The sequence below is a fragment of the Ranitomeya imitator genome, chromosome 4, assembly GCF_032444005.1.
Source record: "Ranitomeya imitator isolate aRanImi1 chromosome 4, aRanImi1.pri, whole genome shotgun sequence".
In the NCBI taxonomy this organism is placed as follows: Eukaryota; Metazoa; Chordata; class Amphibia; order Anura; family Dendrobatidae; genus Ranitomeya; species Ranitomeya imitator.
This window is the reverse complement of record NC_091285.1, coordinates 638,219,191-638,238,379: the sequence shown is the minus strand read 5'-3', so window position 1 is coordinate 638,238,379 and position 19,189 is coordinate 638,219,191. Positions and strand designations below refer to the sequence as shown.

Here is a 19,189-nt window from a genome sequence, read left to right as displayed (position 1 = left end):
TTCCACGACAGCCACTTCGGAGGTTGTCGTCCCTGCCGTAATAGGGGACAGGAACACAAGAGGTTAAATACCCCTCCCCTTCCTGCAACGCCAGTGTTTTCCTGGACACAGTAGCATGTATAGTTACCACAAAAGTGCAGGAATCATCCAATAAGAATATCAGGTAGGGAGGGAAATTAGTGCTGTCGTGGAAGGTTCCTAGAAACCAAATTAACGGTAAGAATAATTCTATTTTCTCTAGTCACCTTCCACGACAGCCACTTCGGAGTAGTACCAACAGCTAATTTCTCTAGGGAGGGACTACAGCCTGCAGAACACGTCTGCCAAATGTTAAATCCCTATTGAAATCTAGCCGGTAATGTCTGGTGAACGTATGGATGGACGACCAGGTGGCGGCTCTGCATATCTGCTCTGATGAGGCATTCCCCCTCTCTGCCCACGATGTTGCCATTGCTCGGGTAGAGTGTGCTTTCAGAGAGGCAGGTGGATCCAGTCCCTGTGATGAAAAAGCCAAGCAAATAGACTGTTTGATCCAGTTTGCGATGGTGTTTTTTGCCGCCTTCTTTCCCTTGTTTCGTCCCGAGAACTGAATGAATAAATTTTCGAATCTCTTCATGCCCCATAGGGGACAGGAAAACACTGGCGGTGCAGGAAGGGGAGGGGTATTTAACCTCTTGTGTTCCTGTCCCGTATTAGGGTGGGGAAGACAACCTCCGAAGTGGCTGTCGTGGAAGGTGACTAGAGAAAAGGGGATTCATCAGAGAAAATGACTTAGCCCCAGTCCTCAGCAGTCCACTCCCTGTACCTTTTGCAGAATATCAGTCGGTCCCTGATGTTTTTTCTGGAGAGAAGTGGCTTCTTTGCTGCCCTCCTTGAAACCAGGCCTTGCTCAAAGAGTCTTCGCCTCACAGTGCGTGCAGAAGCACTCACACCAGCCTGCTGCCATTCCTGAGCAAGCTCGGCACTGCTGGTAGTCCGATCCCACAGCTGAAACAGTTTTAAGATACGGTCCTGGCGCTTGCTGGTCTTTCTTGGGCGCCCTGGAGACTTTTTGACAACAATGGAAGCCTCTCCTTGAAGTTCTTGATGATGCGATAGATTGTTGACTGAGGTGCAATCTTTGTAGCTGCGATACTCTTCCCTGTTAGGCCATTTTTGTGCAGTGCAATGATGGCTGCACGTGCTTCTTTAGAGATAACCATGGTTAACTGAAGAGAAACAATGATACCAAGCACAAGCCTCCTTTTAAAGTGTCCAGTGATGTCATTCTTACTTAATCATGACTGATTAATCGCCAGCCCTGTCCTCATCAACACCCACACCTGTGTTAATGGATCAATCACTAAAACGATGTTAGCTGCTCCTTATAAGGCAGGACTGCAATGATGTTGAAATGTGTTTTGGGGGTTAAAGTTCATTTTCTGGGCAAATATTGACTTTGCATATACTCCTGAATGTCAGAGTGATCAGCTTAACAGCAATTGCTGTACTTGCAAATTGCCATTAGAAAAAATGAAGCAGTAGACTTTGGAAAAATTAATATTTGTCTCATTCTCAAAATTTTTGTCCATGACTGTAGAATGTACCTCCTATTTAGCAATCTACTGGCACTCCAAACTCCTTCCTCAGTGGCACTCAACCCATAGCTGAGACTTCTTGAAGGTCAGCAGACGAAATCAGACAGTGCGAGTGGTACCTTACTATGCTTTTGACTACTTTCCACGGTTGGTCAGACATACAACCGGATGAGAGCTCAGAAGTGTGCCCTGTTCAAGTGAGTCACAGTAACCTGTGTAGGCCTCCGTGTGGAGAGCAGCCATGCTGTGCTCTCCCTTAGGGGTAGTTTTGGGTGCCATGCCAGATGATAGTCGGAACACGTCACTAGTGTCCCGCTTTGGCCCTTTCAGATTACTCAGGGTACTTTGTCCACCCTCTCCCAGAGAGGTAGAGTTCTCAGGCAGAGCTCTGCAAGCGAACCTGACACTACTCAGTGAGTGTGACTTTTAAAACTGTCTTCTCTCTTTTGTAGGTCTTATCCCACAAATGAGCTACATGGCATGGAAGCAAACCAGGGGGTGCTCCAATTACCTTAGCATGTTTAACTAGGCGAAATTCCTTGCAGAAGGTATCGTAATAGGAGATCAGTTAGTACTCTGATATCTTCCCTTGAGGAATCCCACCATCAGACTCATATTTCTCAGCTGAAGGTAGCATGTAATGTCCTGAGGGGACCTTGATCAGTTCCCAGGATAAATGCCTTGCTAGAGAGAAGTCAGTTAGGCCAAGAAACCGTCCGTTTGGCATGCTGCAGAGGCATCATTTTGACCTTTTTTTTTTTTTTTCACAGCAAGCCATCACCACAAGCGAAGCCTGTGGCTGATCATGTCACTAATCCAGTTGGCACCCGGACCACTATCCAATTCGAGTCACCATCCAGAGGGGGCTGCTTGGTAGGTCAGTTGGCACACATGAACCAGGGGGTACCTTGGCTTTATCCTAGGAGAGTCCATCCAGTTAATTCAGACCCCTCGGTAAGGGACATTTCAGGTGAACAACAGGTCTATGATCCCGTCTTAAGTGACTCAGACCTATCAACAAGGACTTTTCAGTTGCAGGACTTCTGTGCGCTTCAACTTTGAGCCAGTATTTTTGTCTCAGGAAGAGACCTCTCCGCTTAGTGCATCCCTTATGCGGTCCAAGTAGCCTGGCTCCAGCCTTTCCGCTGAAGGCTGAGGGATCCCTTTTTATTGACAACTCCAGCCTTTAGTAGGAACACCGACTTATTCTAGAGGCAGGAGTCACTGAGTTAGGCCAGGGGTCACACTTGTGAGAAACTCACACGAGTCTCACGTTTCAATACCTGGCACTGCCACCGGCACTCGGACCGGAGCGCTCAGCTGAATAGAAGTACATCCCGAGTGCCGGTGGCAGTGCCAGGTATTGAGACGCGAGACTTGTGCGAGTTTCTCGCAAGTGTGACCCCGGCCTTACCCAAGTCTTTTTCTTGGGCATTGGGGAGCAGGTGTCTTAGCCTTACCTAGGCTTCTTCAGCTGATAGGAGACCATTTATCAAGATACACCAGTAAGGCGGTACTTTTTAGGCGTATTGTGTGGCTATTGATTCCTCCTGCTAGTTCAGTACTCGGTTTAATCCTTTATGCTTTTTTGGATTCCACCTTAGTCCTTTTTTACCTACCATTCTGGAGGACTGGGTTGTAGAGTATAGTAGTGCTCCATCTTTTCACCTCCTGTGGGAGCGCTGGCCAAGTCAATCTCATTTGGGGTTAAGGCAGGTCATTCAAATGATTGACTTCTGTTATATTTCTTGGACAGGACATGTGGAGATCTTAGGACTCTAAGAGTGTCCCAAATAGCCCATCGCCTACAATAGAGCTTCCCCCCGCTAGGTGATGGGTCAGGGCACACATATGGGCTGGCTGTTCCAGATTCCGGAGCAGTCTTGGTCTTTCCTTATTAGAGCAGGATTCTCCTTTCCCAGCTTGAATTGAGTATTTTGAACTCTCTAGCTTGAGTCCAGAACTCTGACAAAGTCACTGGCAACGTGCTGGATGGCAGATACATTACACTGAGGCTATTAGCTTCAGTGATTTGAAACCCAGAAGTTTGCTCCAGCACACTATGTGTTGAGAGGGGTTAACTGGCCATTTTACGGGCTGGGTTTTTGTGGACAACCATAGAGCAGGTTTGGAGGTTGTCCACCTTATCTCCATCCCAGGGTGTGGTCTGGGGTTTAAATAGTCGGCCTTCTGAAGCATTCAATGTTCAGCAGGACTGGAGAGAGCATCTCCAGAGCTTTGTATCCTGGTAAGGAAAAACTGAACCAGTATTGTGGTTGTTCTTCACAGCGGGCGCATCCCCACAACAACACAGACTGTGCAGTTTTTGTTATATTCTGTTTTCCTTAAGCCAGAGAGGCCATGTTTATTTTTGCTTATGCAGCATCTTTAAATAAACGAGTGAGAGATTTAAAGACACAGCGTTCATGTCTACCTACGTGTGCAACCGAGTGAGCCGATCTACCAGAACTCCCTTTCATCATGGTAAATGCTCCCTGACATCTCCCATATTATCCAGACAGACCTTTATCAGGGTTGATCCCTTTTACCCAATTTCTTGGTAGGACTGTCAGGTCCGCAATTCAGAAAGCTCCTGTCCTTTCAGATTAGGGTTGAATGCAGGCTCGGACTGACCCATAGGGTAACAGGGGAATCTCTCGGTGGGCCCTTGTTCAGATCAGGGTCCCCAATCCCACTGTATAGGCAGTACTTGGCATAATGCACTTCATTCACTCTGTACAGAAAAAAGCAGCATCTCATCATTCATTATCCAAACTAACCAGTTTATTATTGTATAGAGGTATAGATAAATTTATGAGCGAAGGAAGTGTAATATTTGTATGCAGGTGAAAAGTGGGCTCCCCCAAAGTCAATGTTACTGGTGGGCCCTTGGCACCCCAGCCCGACACTGGTTGTCATACTAGGTTTAAGGAACAAGATCGCTTTTCTGACCATTTAATTTAGCACCAGTTTCATAGGCGAGAACCTATGGGCAGCGCTCCTAGGGCAATATCCTTCTTATTACCACTTGCAAGTCTAGGTTGAACTAGGGCAGAAAGATCATTCCAGGAGGAGAAAGAAGCAGATTTTCTCTGATAAGATATATTACACAGTTGCCTATTTTCACTATTGCCGTATGAAATAAAAACTAAAAATGACGGTTACTCTACAACTTCATTCACAACATATGACGTAAACTTAAGTCATACGTCGTGTCCCTGCCTTTGATGCGGGCTCGCATGCCGAGCCTGCATCTTTCCCCGCAAATTTTACACGTGTCGGCATCCCATCAGCGCACCGGTGACGTGATCTCAGGGCGCCGATGGGTTGCGATGACAGCCGGGGGGTCTGAAGACCCCCATGCCTGTCATTAAGATCCTTCTGTGAAAGCCGGATAGTGTTCATAGAAGATCATGATTTTTTTTTTCTATACATAGCAGCGCTGATGCACTCTTACGTATAGCATAAACGACCACACAACCGCAGCTTTACGTCTAAGGGGATTTTTTAATACAGTAAAAATTGAAAGAAAAAAAAATGTTTAAAAATATGGAAAAAAATTTTCAAAACAAAAACACAAAAGTTCAAATTGCCCAACTTTTGCTTCCTTTATTAAAAGTAAAACAATTTTTTTTAAAAATGCACATTTGCATTAATTTCCAGTCTATCAAAATATAAAATAAATTAATCCAATTGGTAAACGGCGTAATGAAACAAAAAAAAAAAATCCAAAGCACCATAGTTATGGTTTTTTTTTGGCTGCAACACTGTAATAAAATTAAAATCAGAAGTGAATAAAACAGTGTGTCTACCCCAAAATTGTATAAGTAAAAATGTCAGCACAGAGCGCAAATAATAAGCCCTCACCCAGCCTCAGACCCCAAATAATGAAAATATTATGCCTTTCAGAAAATGGCGACAAAAGCAAAAACTTCTTAGAAAATTTCCCAAATTTTTTTCACCACTTAATTTAAAAAAATAACAAAAAACAAACCTTATACATGTTTGCTATCTGCGTACTCGTACTGACCTGAGAATCATATAGTGAACACGGTAAATTTAAAAAACAAAATTCTGGAATTGCATTTTTTTTTTTTTTTTGCAATTTCAACGCAATTGGATTTTTTTTTTCCTGTTTTCCAGTACACTATATGGTAAAATCAATGGGGTAATTCAAAAGTACAACTCGTCCCGCAAAAAAACAAAAACAAAAACAGGCCAGCTAAATTGATGGAAAAATAAAAAAAAAATTTAAAAAAAAAGGGGTGGCTAACAAGGAGAGGGGTAAAAAAAAAAAATAAAAAAAAAGAGGCCATGTCATGAAGGGTCTGTAAAGTCATTCTGGCAGAAACCTACTCAAAAGGATAGTCTTTTCATATATAACCTTTTGCCCCTATATGCACATGATTTATTTTTGACCCCCTATAAAAAAAAAAAAAATAATATTACAAATTTTTTCAAGCGGAAACAGCTTCAAAGATTCAAAAGTGGTGCAAAACTTTACACCCAGTTATGTCAAAATGGGCACAGCTGGGCCGGAGGGGGGTGTGATGACCTGCGGCATTCCTTTCGTCCGAAATCTTACTCCAGTCAACTTCACCATAGTGGAAAATACACCCTTTTTTTTCCTCCCAGTGGGAAGTCAGCCGGTCACAACGACGACGTCCCGTATCCTAGTCATCCACTCACTGCTGTGACATTACACGTGTTAACCCTGTTACTCTCAACAGGCAACAGCCCCGCATCCATCACTGTCAGCAAGTAACAGATCACAAGCGGGTGCAGTGACGGGGGGGGGGGGGGGGGGGGCCGGCGACAGGACTGGCAAAAAGCTAAATTCTCACAGTCCAGCATCCTTGGCATAAAATGGATAATGGACTATTGATTTTTCCTTTTTAATTTTTTTTTTTTTTTTTTGCATCCTTCACATCCTGATGCTAAAATGTCAATAGTCTGGAATTAAAATAAAAAACTTTGCAAGGGAATCATCTGATGACACCCATCTCCCCCAAATCACCCCTCTGACATGCGATTCAGACTTTTCCTCTGGCTACCCCATGATTATCTAAGCTAATTAGGACATACAATCCTCATGCCAAAGAGTCAGATCCTTGTTTATTGAATTTTCCATTTTTTCCCCCCATAAATCACATACAGATCAATGTCCTTTAACTGCAGAAACAGTGCAAGCAACAGCTAAGGGTTCCCTGCTGGGACACCGTTTTCATAATTTAAAACTTCAAAACATAAGAAAAATTTAAGCAATTTATATTTTAAGCCAAGCACGTACCCTTTACATGTGCCCAGACAGAAATACTGCTCCTAGGGAAGCCCATTTTGTGTTCCCATAGAGTATTGTATCACTTACATGGCTCTATCCCTATAGTATAAGATGCCCCCGCAGTACCCCACACATAGTATAATGCCCACACACTGTACGATTCTCCCACAGACTCCCCCAAAACAAAAACAAAAAAACAAAAATAGGAAAAAGGGTTTTGTCCGGCTCACCTGTTAGAAGTGTGCGATTCCTCCGGCAGTGCAAGGATTGAGTTGGCAGCAAGTTAGAATCAATTACAAATGGGTATATCCAGCAACAGATCCGGGAGGGGGGGGGGGGGAAATATTATATAAAAACAATTCGAAATGTTATTAAAAAAAATAGTCGTAAAAAAGTGCAGTTCCCTGGGATATGACGCGTTTCGAACTACTATGATTAGGAACGCACTAGTTCGAAACGCGTCAATTTGTGCATATCCCAGGGAACTGCACTTTTTTACTTTTGACTATTTTTTTTAATAACATTTCTAATAAATTGCTGTTTTTATAAAATGTATATTTTTCCCCCTGGATCTGTTTCTGGATACAACTATTTGTAATTTATTCCCCCATCAAACAGTATGGTGTCCACAAACACCCCCCACACACACACACAGTCTGATGTTCCCCATAGTGTGCATACACCTTTTTACTACATCAACACACACGCAATTAGCTCTGCTATGTATATATATACAGCTCTGATATAGATATATATATATATATATATATATACACATATACAGAGATATATATATATATACACACACACACACACACATATATATATATATATACATACATACATACATACACATACATATAGCTCTGCTACATACACACAGCTCTGCTACATTCACACAGCTCTGCTACATTCACACACTGCTCTGAAAAAACAAAACAAAAAAAAAAAAACACAACATACTGCGGAGAACTTTTATTTCCTTGACAAAATCGAGCAGCTGTCCGGATGTCTGACTGCAGCTCAACACATTCTTTATGAGACTGCTGGAAAAAGCAGAGCCCAGAGCTCTACAGCCCCTAAGGGAATGACTGGAGCAGCGGTCCAGCTTGTGCACCGTCCGGTCACTGTAATGGGCATACAAGTTCCTTGTTCGGCCAATCGGTGCAGGTCCCAACGGTCAGACCCCAACCGATCAGCAAGTTATCACCTACCCATGAGATTGGAATTAACTGGAGAACCCCTTTAATAAAAAGGCATAGTACTGTTCGCAAACCCATCCAAGAGGAGTGGGGTTTGAAAATTTGTGTTTATCCTTCTAATATCACAGATGTCAGTCTTAACTCTATTTGCATTTATATTAAAAAATCCCCCCACAAGGATTAAGGCCTGTTTACAAGTACAATGTCCCATAATTGCCACAGCTTTAGACTAAATGTGATGAATAGCAATGCAGCCAAAGACCCCTGATCTTACCATACGAATGGGCTTCTCCCTCAGGTCGCTGGTCTTCACAGGCTCTCCTTGGTGCACAGGGGGGAACCCCTTTCGGGACAGTAGGAGCAGCAGGCCGGCATTGTCCCTGGGAGGGGAGCTGTCATGGGGCAATGCTCTGCGGTAGGCTCTGCAGTACACATCCGCTGATAATAGGAGGCTGATCACCGCTGGCTTCACATGCTCCTGTTCATACTGGTCTGTGTAGCACGGGGAGCATAGTTCTTCTGGCACCTCTGAAAAAGAGAATATAGACAGAACGCTAATTAGCCATTTTACTTACATTGCTTTCTCATGAAAACGAGTATCTGGAAAGGAAGGGCGACAGCTCTATAATGGCAGAGACCTGAAAGACATCAACATTTGCAGATACACCCCTTGGTCACTTATTATTGCTCACATTTTCCAGTCAGTCATACCCCACAACTCTCCCGAGACGTCCGAAAAGTTCCAAGTAAAAGGCGATATCTCACGGAAATTTGGAGTATCTCAATCATGTTTCCTGAAAATCTTGATGTGCATACGCATATTCATGGGGCAGTAAACATATCAATAGGCCTGCATGATCTGCGCTGTGTCTAGGATGAAGCTTCTCCTGTGAGGGATGATGCCACGGAAATGGGCTAAGCATCTTCATAACATTGCAGAACTCATACCCAAGCAGCTATGCCCATGTACTGGTAACTAAAGAGTGATGGACTGCATGATGGAGCTGTGCATACAGGGGGCAGAAAAAAATATACTGCATGATGGGGCTGTATATAGATAGGAAAGAAAGATATACATATTGCAGGATGGGGCTGTATATAGATGGAAAAGAAAGAAAGAGATATATTGCTGGATGGAGATGTATCTAAAAGGGAGAGAAAGGGGAGATCCAGTGCAGGATTCGGCTGCCATATACTTCTCAAAGTTGGCATGTATGCATTTAGCATACTGGGAAACCTGTAATGGTGACCATAACCAATCTTTCCTGAAAACAACTTGGAAACCTATGTACTAGAAAAAAAATGTATTCTGAAAGGGCGAAATATTAAAAGGGTTATTCCCATATTCACAATGTTGTCTTATAATAATGTATAAATATATTTATTAAATTGTGCTTATATAGCCCTTTTTTTTTTTTTAATTGAACCTCATTCGTTTTGCACATATCACCCCTCTTGAGGATGTCCCTCCAGGCTCTATTTACCTTTAAATGGACATTGCCACCATCCTGTAATTCCAGCGCTCCTGGCTAACACAGTGCAGTCTCTCAGCATGGCTGTGCTGTGTTTAGGAAAGCGCTTCTACTGTGATGGATTAAGTCACGAAAAAGGGTTAAACATTCACATAACATTGCAGAGCTCATACCCAGAAGCAGCAATGCCTGTGTACTGTGAGCTAAAGAGTGATGTACTGCAGGATAGGCTGAATATAGAGAGGACAGAAAATATATACTACAGAATGAGGCTATATACACAGCGGATAAAAAAAAAAAAAATTTGATATACTGCAAAATTGGGGTTCTGCATAAAAAGAGACCGAATTAAGTTATGCAAAACTTCAAAAGCTGCTCTTTTGATGCACATTGCCGAGGATTATCGTCTGCCGTATGCATCAATAGGAGCATTTGCAGTTTCACAAACCTGAACTCTCTGCAGCAGGCAACAAAGCAGTTCTACACCGATGTTGTGAAAGAGTGCAGTACAGATGACCAATGCTAAAACCAACTACTGATGTAAAACCACACGGCAGCCATACTGATGTAGAAGGCAGAAGATGAAGTCAGACAGGCAGGAAGCACAGAAGCTTAAGCAGAATTCTACACTTGGTTAAAGCCTGATGATAATTCAGAGTGGGACTAATCAAGAGGGCACAGACAATGAAGGGGGTGGTCTCTGCAGAACTTAAGAGGGGCAAGGTGCTTCCTGTAAATGTAGTTTTAGCAGATAAGAATAACACCGAACATTCAGCTTTGTGAACATGGAGGCACAGAGGGGCAGAGAGAGTTGAAAAAAAAGACAAAGGGTGGAATAATGTTTATATTTATTAGTGTATATTACCAATGAGAATTCATTTGCTGTGATTTATGAAATAGATTCTGGGAATAACCCCTTTTAGTACAGCCAAATATATGTCAGAATGGAGTAACCGGCACCTCTGTCACAATGCTATATCATGTTGCACAGCCGCATTAATTGTATGACATCCGTCACCTAATGACATCCAGCACAGACGCGGTTAAGTACCCTGAATTCATAATCCGGTCAAGTTTTATACAATACAGAACAGAAAACTGTTGAAAGAGGATAATGAGAATTACTGATTTATAAACCTCATTATATATTAAAACTACAAACACAGGACAAGGGGATCTGTGCTACTGAGGAAAAGCTCCAGTGTCGCCCACTTCAGTTAGAAAATGTGCCCATAAAGGGCAAATATACCTTGGTGGGCAGCAATGGGCAAACCAGAAAAGTAGGTGACCAGCAAAAAAGCTGGCCTAACACCCCATTGTGGCCGTCTCCTTAAAGGCAAATATGGCCTTGAAAGTGGAGTGTTCAGTAACTGAGAAGGTCTATTCCCATTCCTATACATTTAAGGCAGAGCCACAAAATATCCCAAACTGGTGAAAAACAAGGCTCTGGCACGGCTCTCATTCATAGGGTTCTTTACAGTCAGAGCAGCCCAACCCCAAGAAATAGTAATGACAGACAATAGAACAGTTTTTAAAAAAGGGTTGGATGCTTTCCTCCAAACAAATAGCATTGTGCTTTATAGATAATTTAGTGACAACGAAATTATTATAATTGGTGGAGAAAGGTTGGTTTTGATGGACCAGAGTATTTTTTTCACCCTATGTAACTATATATGCTGCACAATTAACAATTAAGTAAAAAAAATAGAGTTCAACGGTAATAGTGAAAGATTGCGGAGACAATTGTGGCCGTTTCGCGTGAAAGCTTCCTCTGAGCTTTCCCTCTGAGGCTCAGAGGAAGCGTGACTCATGCGAAACGGCTGTCAAACACAATGGTCATTGCAGTATCCATTTATATATAAAGTAATATTTTAAAACACAAAATAGTGATTGTCCCATTTTCCTTGCATCACTGCAAAATATGCCATAAATCTATGATAGATGGGACCCACTTATCACACTCCAACGACAGCGGAGAGGTTGGTCCTACGTTCTCATCGGTCTCCATTCATTTGTGTGGCAGGGACTGCCGCCTATCCACCGACAGCGGTCCATTCTGGAAATATATGTGGGTCCCTTCGGTGGGACCTGCATCCATCTTACATTTATGGGACCTGCATCTTACACATCCATCCTGTCTTGATGGGAACATACAACATCCACAATGGTGATCTGTCATCCAACCCTTCCCAATTTCCTGCCCACCAAAACACTCTTGGTAAAACCATGGAAAAATTGAAAATGTCATACACTCAGATTTTTTTTTAAATCACCTCTCCACTTGAGAAAGTTGGGTGCCCAGCGACATAACCGCCATCACAGTGCTCTGCTTACTCAGGCTTTTTCGGGAGGATGACAAAGGAGATGGAACGTGACAGCGGTTGTCTTACATGTGCCGTGTGTCCAAACAAACATGAATGAAAATAAAGTGGAGGCTGCGGCCCAAAGCCAACTGGTTCTCCCAGAAAAACCGGTCAGACGACTTCTCTCTCTTATTTTTACGAGCTTCTTTACATATGTAACATCGTCAAGCCCAGTCCTAAAACAATTACCCGACAGGGTACACACCACACATTTCATCCATCACAGATCTCCTCAACACTGACATTTCAAAACCAAGAAAAGTCATGGAAATATATAATCACAGGATGGATAGACATGTTACTGATCTCCAAACGATGGGAAAAAAAAAAACACATGGGAAAACATTTTCAAAACTTCTCATTTTATTTAGTGTGGAGTATGAGCGCCACCATAGAAATCCCCGAACTTATGCGCCTTGTCTGTTATCAATGAGGTTATTAATGGTTGTCTGAGGAATGTTCTGCCGTGCTGAATGCAAGACTTGGGGAAATCATCAAGATTCGCTGCTGGCAGCTTCCTTTGCAATTGCCGACCAATGATGTCCCAGATGTGCTCAATAGGAGACAAGTCCGGAGACTCTGCAGGCCATGGCAGCAAGTTTAGGAAGGAGCTTGCAGAAATCCATGTAACAACCACATTCAGATGTATGGACTTGATTTTTGGATCCAGAAATGGTTGGCGGTTTAGTTTCACAACAGATGGAGATCATTTATCAACCTCCTTTAATAAAACACTTGTGACCATTCTTTTTTAAAAAGTCCAACAAGCAGCGAAAAGTTTATCCTGTAAATCCAAAAGACATACGAACTTTTATAATGGAAACAAAGACTGGACAAACTGGTTTGACACCAGTGAGCTGGCTTAGGGCCCCAGTCTCAGGAATTCTGGTCAGAGGTAAAATGAAGGAGAAATTTGACCTACAAAACGCAAAGATTATCCCTTTAATCTCTTTCACCCCCCCATCCGACGTCGCTGGAATATTTTATTAGAGGCACAAAGCACACAATGGTCGAGTTCTTGCTGATCAAGTCACTCAATTTAATGCATCTATAGCCTGCACATGACTTTGCTCTTGGCGGCGACTCCTCCAAGTGCAAGGACGTTAATTACGACAAGGAGCGGGTTCTCTCCAAATCCTATTAAAGTGGTATTTTAATATGAAGGACTTATACAGAGGAAACATATACAGCTATACCAGACAGTGAATAGATTGTTGGAAATTACAGAGGGGTCTGCTTTATTTCCCAAAACAGCACCACCATTGTCTATAGATAGTGTCTGGTATTGCAGCTCACAGCCTTATTCTCTTGAATTGGGTTACGCTGTTCTGTTCTGGCGCAGTTTCTGTACATAAAGTAGAAAAGCTCCTTAAAGGGGATGACTTGGATTAGGAATACATAGCTGGTGTCTTCCACACCCCCCCCCCCAAAAAAAAAAAAGTGTCCATGGGAACACGGACCAAAAAGGGCCCTTGTGCAAGATCAATATATGGGCCCTTTGCAGTCCAATAGCTGCAGTGCAAAATTCCACCTGCTTTGGTGATGAAAATGGGTCCCCTTAGCTCTTCGGCTCCTGTGTTTTACTAATCCTGGACAATGCCTTGAGCCCACACAGAGCCAGTCAAACAGGGGACAGTTTAGTGGGCACAACTGCACCCAAGGGGTTTTCTGGTTTCGCAATACCCCCGTCTGCCAACTATAGTTGGTTAAAAAAAAAAAAAAAAGCCATAAAAAAAACCCAAAAAACCTCATCTTCACTCACCCTTCTTGGGTCCAGTGCCGAGTATTGATTGTCTGCAGCGTTAACGGCAAGTCCACATGCAGCAAATAACTGACCTCACAGAGTTGCCGGCACAAGCTGCTCAGTTCAGTTATTATCTGTAGCGCTGCCCATGTGATGTCGGCGCTACAGACCATAACGGTCAACGGGAACAGCCGTGGAAACTGCGCTGGGACCAGAGGAAAAAAAATTGTAGCCCGAAGATAGAGATTTTCGAAAACTGGGAAAACTAGTTCAAGGCTAAGTGAAACCAGAGTTATTGGGGAGTTTTTGGAATCGATAAATCCCAATATCTTACTTAAAAATGCTTGGAAAAAAATATTTTTATATGTAATCCATTTTGCTGTGTTTTTTTTTTTTATTTAAAAAAAATAAACTGTCAAATCAAAAGGTTGCAATAAAAGAAGAAAAGAATCTGTTATTTTTACAGAAAAAAACATTAAAAATGAGCATTTCTTAAGGTGGTTTCGGTTTTGAAAAAGTGTCCGTAAAAAAAAAAAGCCTAATTATGATCAAAACCCGAAAATTATCATTTGTAACCATCATACATTTTCTCAGACTGAGAATAGTAATGGTAACCACATCAGCTGACTTCCCTTCTAAGGAGTGAAATGCTCGGATGTTCTTGGCACTTTCCCATCATGAGAGCATAAACTCTTGAGCTTTGTTTTACTCCTCACACCCATTCCAGGGATGAGGAGGTGACTCACGGCTCCACCCGACCCTCCCATTCTTGTCTCTCCATATCCTACAATTAATAAGATAGCCCATCCGACAGGTTGTCCATTCACCGGAGACACAACACAATGAAATGTGCACCTTCCAGCCAATTAGACCCAACTACAAATTACCCCGGACAGCCGTCAGAAACCCGCATAGTAATTAAATAAGACAGACACTTCCCCTTTATAAAGGTTGTCTAAAACGTGAAAATTTGAAAGCCAATATTAGCGCCATTCTAGTTCCAGGCTTTACATGTCACTCTCTTCATTAGCCAAAGCAGATGCAATTGCGAAACAAAAATTCAACTTACTGAGGACTAAGGGCACATTTGTTGCTCGAAACGCGTCCAGTCGGGTGTTGGTTGCTCTCCTTTACTCACTATGCCGGTCATGTCTCAGCAGCATTTTAATGTGAACTAATAAAGTTTTTACATTTTATTCCTGGAGCTGGATCCATATTTCCTTTCTCTACACGTCGACCAGTGTTGTGGCAGCAACACTTTGTTTCCGTGCTCGGATGGATACTTACCACATCGGACAGATGAACTAAGGGTGAGCTGAAATATACTTTTTTTTTCTGTATATAACATTAATGACCTATCCTCAAGATTATTATTATTATTATTATTATTTATTTATATAGCACCATTGATTCCATGGTGCTGTACATGAGAAGGAGTTACATACAAGTTACAGATATCACTTACAGTAAACAAACTAACAATGACAGACTGATACAGAGGGGCGAGGACCCTGCCCTTGCGGGCTTACATTCTACAGGATTATGGGGAAGGAGACAGTAGGTCGGGGGTTGCAGGAGCTCTGGTGTTGGTGAGGCGGTAGCTCCGGTGTTGGTGAGGCGGTAGCTTCGGTAGTGATGAGGAGGCAGCGGGCTAAGTGCAGGCTGTAGGCTTTCCTGAAGAGAAGGGTTTTCAGGTTCCGTCTGAAGGATCCGAATGTGGTTGATAGTCGGACGTGTTGGGGCAAAGAATTCCAGAGGATGGGGGATATTCGGGAGAAGTCTTGGAGGCGATTGGATGAGGAGCGAATAAGTGTGGAGGAGAGAAGGAGGTCTTGGGAGGACCGGAGATCACGTGAGGGAAGATATCGGGAGATTAGCTCAGAGATATATGGAGGAGACAGGTTATGGATGGCTTTGTAGGTCAGTATTAGTAATTTGAACTGGATACGCTAAGGGAAAGGGAGCCAGTGAAGAGATTTGCAGAGGGGGGAAGCAGAGGAGTAGCGAGGAGAGAGATGAATTAGTCGGGCAGCAGAGTTAAGGATGGACTGGAGAGGTGCAAGGGTGTTAGCAGGGAGGCCGCAGAAAAGGATGTTGCAATAGTCAAGGCGGGAGATGATGAGGGCATGCACAAGCAATTTAGTAGATTGACGGTTGAGGAAAGGACGGATTCTGGAGATATTTTTGAGCTGAAGGCGACAGGAGGTGGAGAGAGCTTGGATGTGCGGTTTGAAGGACAGGGCAAAGTCGAAGGTTACTCCGAGGCAGCGGACTTCCGGTACGGGGAAAAGCATGATGTCATTGATTGCGATAGATAGGTCAAGTAAGGAAGATCTATGGGATGGAGGAAAGATGATGAGTTCAGATTTGTCCACATGGAGTTTGAGGAAGCGAGAGGAGAAGGAGGAGGATATGGCTGATAGGCACTCTGGGATTCTGGACAGCAGAGCGGTGACGCCTGGGCCAGAGAGGTAGATCTGAGTGTCATCAGCATACAGGTGGTACTGGAATCCATGGGACTTTATGAGTTGTCCCAAGCCAAGTGCATAGATTGAGAACAGTAGAGGTCCTAGAACAGAGCCTTGGGGGACTCCAACAGAGAGAGGGTGGGATGAGGAGGTAGAGTGGGAGACGCTGAATGTGTGGTTGGAAAGGTACAAGGAGATCTAGGATAGGGCGAGGTCTTTGATGCCAAAGGAGAGGATCTGTAGTACGAGGCAGTGGTCAACTGTGTCGAAAGCAGAAGATAGGTCTAGAAGGAGGAGTACAGAGTATTGTCCATTAGCTTTGGCGGTAAGTAGGTCGTTCGTGATTTTGGTCAGGGCAGTCTCAGTTGAGTGATGGGGGCAGAAACCAGATTGTAGATTGTCAAAGAGCAAGTTAGATGAGAGGTGGGAGGAAGGTTCAGAGTGGACGTGCTGCTCCAGGAGTTTGGAAGCGAATGGGAGCAGTGATATTGGGCAATAGCTGGACATAGCAGTTGGATCGAGGGTTGGCTTTTTAAGGATAGGCTTTTTAAGGATAGGCGTGATTGTGGCATGTTTGAAAGCAGAAGGGAAGGTGCCAGAAGATGTGATAGGTTAAAGAGGTGGGTTAGGGATGGGATAAGTGTGGTGGGGAGGTTGGTCAAGGAGGTGGGATGGGATGGGGTCAAGCGCACAGGTGGTGAGGTGCGATTTGGAGAGGAGACAATTAAGTCCCCCTTCAGTGATGTTGAATAGGGAGGTTATGGGGTTTGGGCATTGGTCTGGTATACAAAGGGGTTGTGGTGGTTGAACAATGAAGACTTGCCTTGTCTGGTTGATCTTATTTTTAAAGTGTGTGGCAAAGTCCTCAGCAGAGATGAGGGAGGTTGGAGGGGGCAGTGGGGGGGCGGAGGAGGGAGTTAAACGTTTTGAATAACTGTTTGGGGTTGTAGGATAGGGAAGATATGAGGGTTTTGAAGTAGGCCTGTGTAGCAGAGGTGAGAGCAGATTTAAAAGCGAGTGTTGCCTGATTGAATGCAGTGAAGTGGTCATGCAAGTGTGTTTTCTTCCAACGCCGCTCCGCAACCCTGGACACTTGCCGGAGCTTTTTAGTGGTGTTATTGTGCCAGGGTTGTCTACTAATATGGTACAGTAAGTGATACGGTACGATACAGTAGGTTATTCATATCAGATTGAGAACTACAGATCAGCCATTTTGTAAACCCTTAACTTAGGTTTTATGTCACTTTTATATCCAAATTCGTTCATCACTACCGGTTCTTATGTAGTGGCCCTCTTGATGGTCTACATAGGTTAGGACAACCCTGAGGTAGTGTATACCCCTGAAATTTGTCTCAACTTTCTGTAAGCTAAAACTTCACTATTGAGCCAAGAGGATTTGTTGGGCACCTAGGCAGCTCCGGTGTACAGATGGAAGTTTGGCATTACTGTAATTGTACCGATCTGGAAAATCAGGTTACCGCATAATGAACACAGTAAAAATCAACACTCAAAAAACAATGGCAGGATAGCTGTTTTTTGGGGGGTTTGTTTTTTTAAATTTGTCCGTACTTAGATTTTTGTTTTCCGTTTTCCAGTACATTGTACAGCGTCGTGCAAAACTACAACTTATCCCCCAGGCAAAAAAAAACAAAACATGTCCTCATAAGGCTATGTCTCTGGCAAGAAGGGATGGAAAAAATGGAAACACAAAAATGAAAATTGACCGGGGGCTAAACAGCTTTTTCATAATTTGACAATGGTGGCCGGTCTATTGGATAGACAATCAATGTAAGGAGGTTTGAAGTCAAATTTCTGACCAACACAAATGAGGCAAAAATCCCCCTTAATGGGTATACTTGTTCCCTGCAGGACCAGACGATTAGGAAGGGGGGAATGCTACAGAACACGTGTGCTTTTTATTGTGACCCACTGAAATTACACTGTAGTGAAAAATGTACAATTTCAGGCCTTCAAAAGAAATAAATGTCTGCGGCAGTGACAGGCAGTTACACAGGAGCTCCCGGGGGTCCGCCATCACTCTGCACTGGGATCTGCCCTTGTTCTGCTCAGCACCTGACTAGAATTAACATTTTATAAGCACGGGCATCCATGCTGGGTGTAAAAAGCCTGATTTGGATTGGATTATGGGTGCGGCTTCCCACTCCAGCCCCCTACTACTACTACAATCACCATGGCAACCAAGTGGGCAAACTAGGTCACCGTAAGCCCAGTACGCCCCAGACTGTCCTCCGCCAGCCGTCTCAAGTTCACTGCATGATTCGCCTAAATCACACACAGATGAAGTGATCACTCGCTCGGTCCACGTCCTACAGCACTCGGGGACTTCTCTGGAGGCGTTCTTCCTATGGTTGCACATTTTCTATTAAATATGCAGCGTTACCTCCTTATAATCTGAGATTTTCCTCATACACCCTCCTCTACAATTTTACATAACACCGCGACCAGTCGCAGCACAGCCCAGTTTGTCATCTCATACACCTCAAACATAGGATCATTGATTATTTTTGAGATTTACATAGGGCTGCAGATATGCTTTACTCCATTTACCTTTTTTTTTCTCCCAAAAATCTTTTATTAAATGAAAACATCAAGGCCAATGAACTACATGATAATAAAACAAGTATATTAATGGCATTGTCAAATCTTTGGAACCGACATACTATCCAATTTGTAGGGGGATAGAGGGCCACACTATTCTCTACTAAAAACAGGACGTTGAGAGAGAAGGATCAAATATGTCCTATCCCTTTGGTTTCCCTAGGAAATAAACAATCACCAAGGGTTTCCGTTAACAGTTTACTCGTTTGCGTCAGATATCATTAGGCTTGACAGACCATCTAATGTGTATGGGTGGGCCACCGTATTTTCCACCATGAGGTGGGGGTGGGCAGAAGGATCAAACATTGTATTCCCTGGGGGATAAACCATCACCAAGGGTTTCCGTTAATAGCTTACTAGTTTAATGTCGGATATCATTAGGATCGGTGGACCATCTAATGTGTATGGGGAGGCCACGGTATTCTCCGTCAAACCATGATGTGCAGGGTGGCAAGAAGGGTCA

At 43.5% G+C, this 19,189-nt stretch overlaps 1 protein-coding gene across 2 annotated transcripts in view; it reads right to left on the bottom strand.

The window, feature by feature from the left end:
- Window positions 1–19,189, bottom strand: part of CAMSAP3 (calmodulin regulated spectrin associated protein family member 3) — a 100,952-nt gene that overhangs the window by 34,885 nt on the left and 46,878 nt on the right. For both annotated transcript variants that reach the window (XM_069766841.1, XM_069766842.1), the window contains exon 2: window positions 8,335–8,588. In XM_069766841.1, the coding sequence (XP_069622942.1) occupies window positions 8,335–8,588 (254 nt within the window). The remainder of the gene's footprint in view (window positions 1–8,334; window positions 8,589–19,189) is intronic.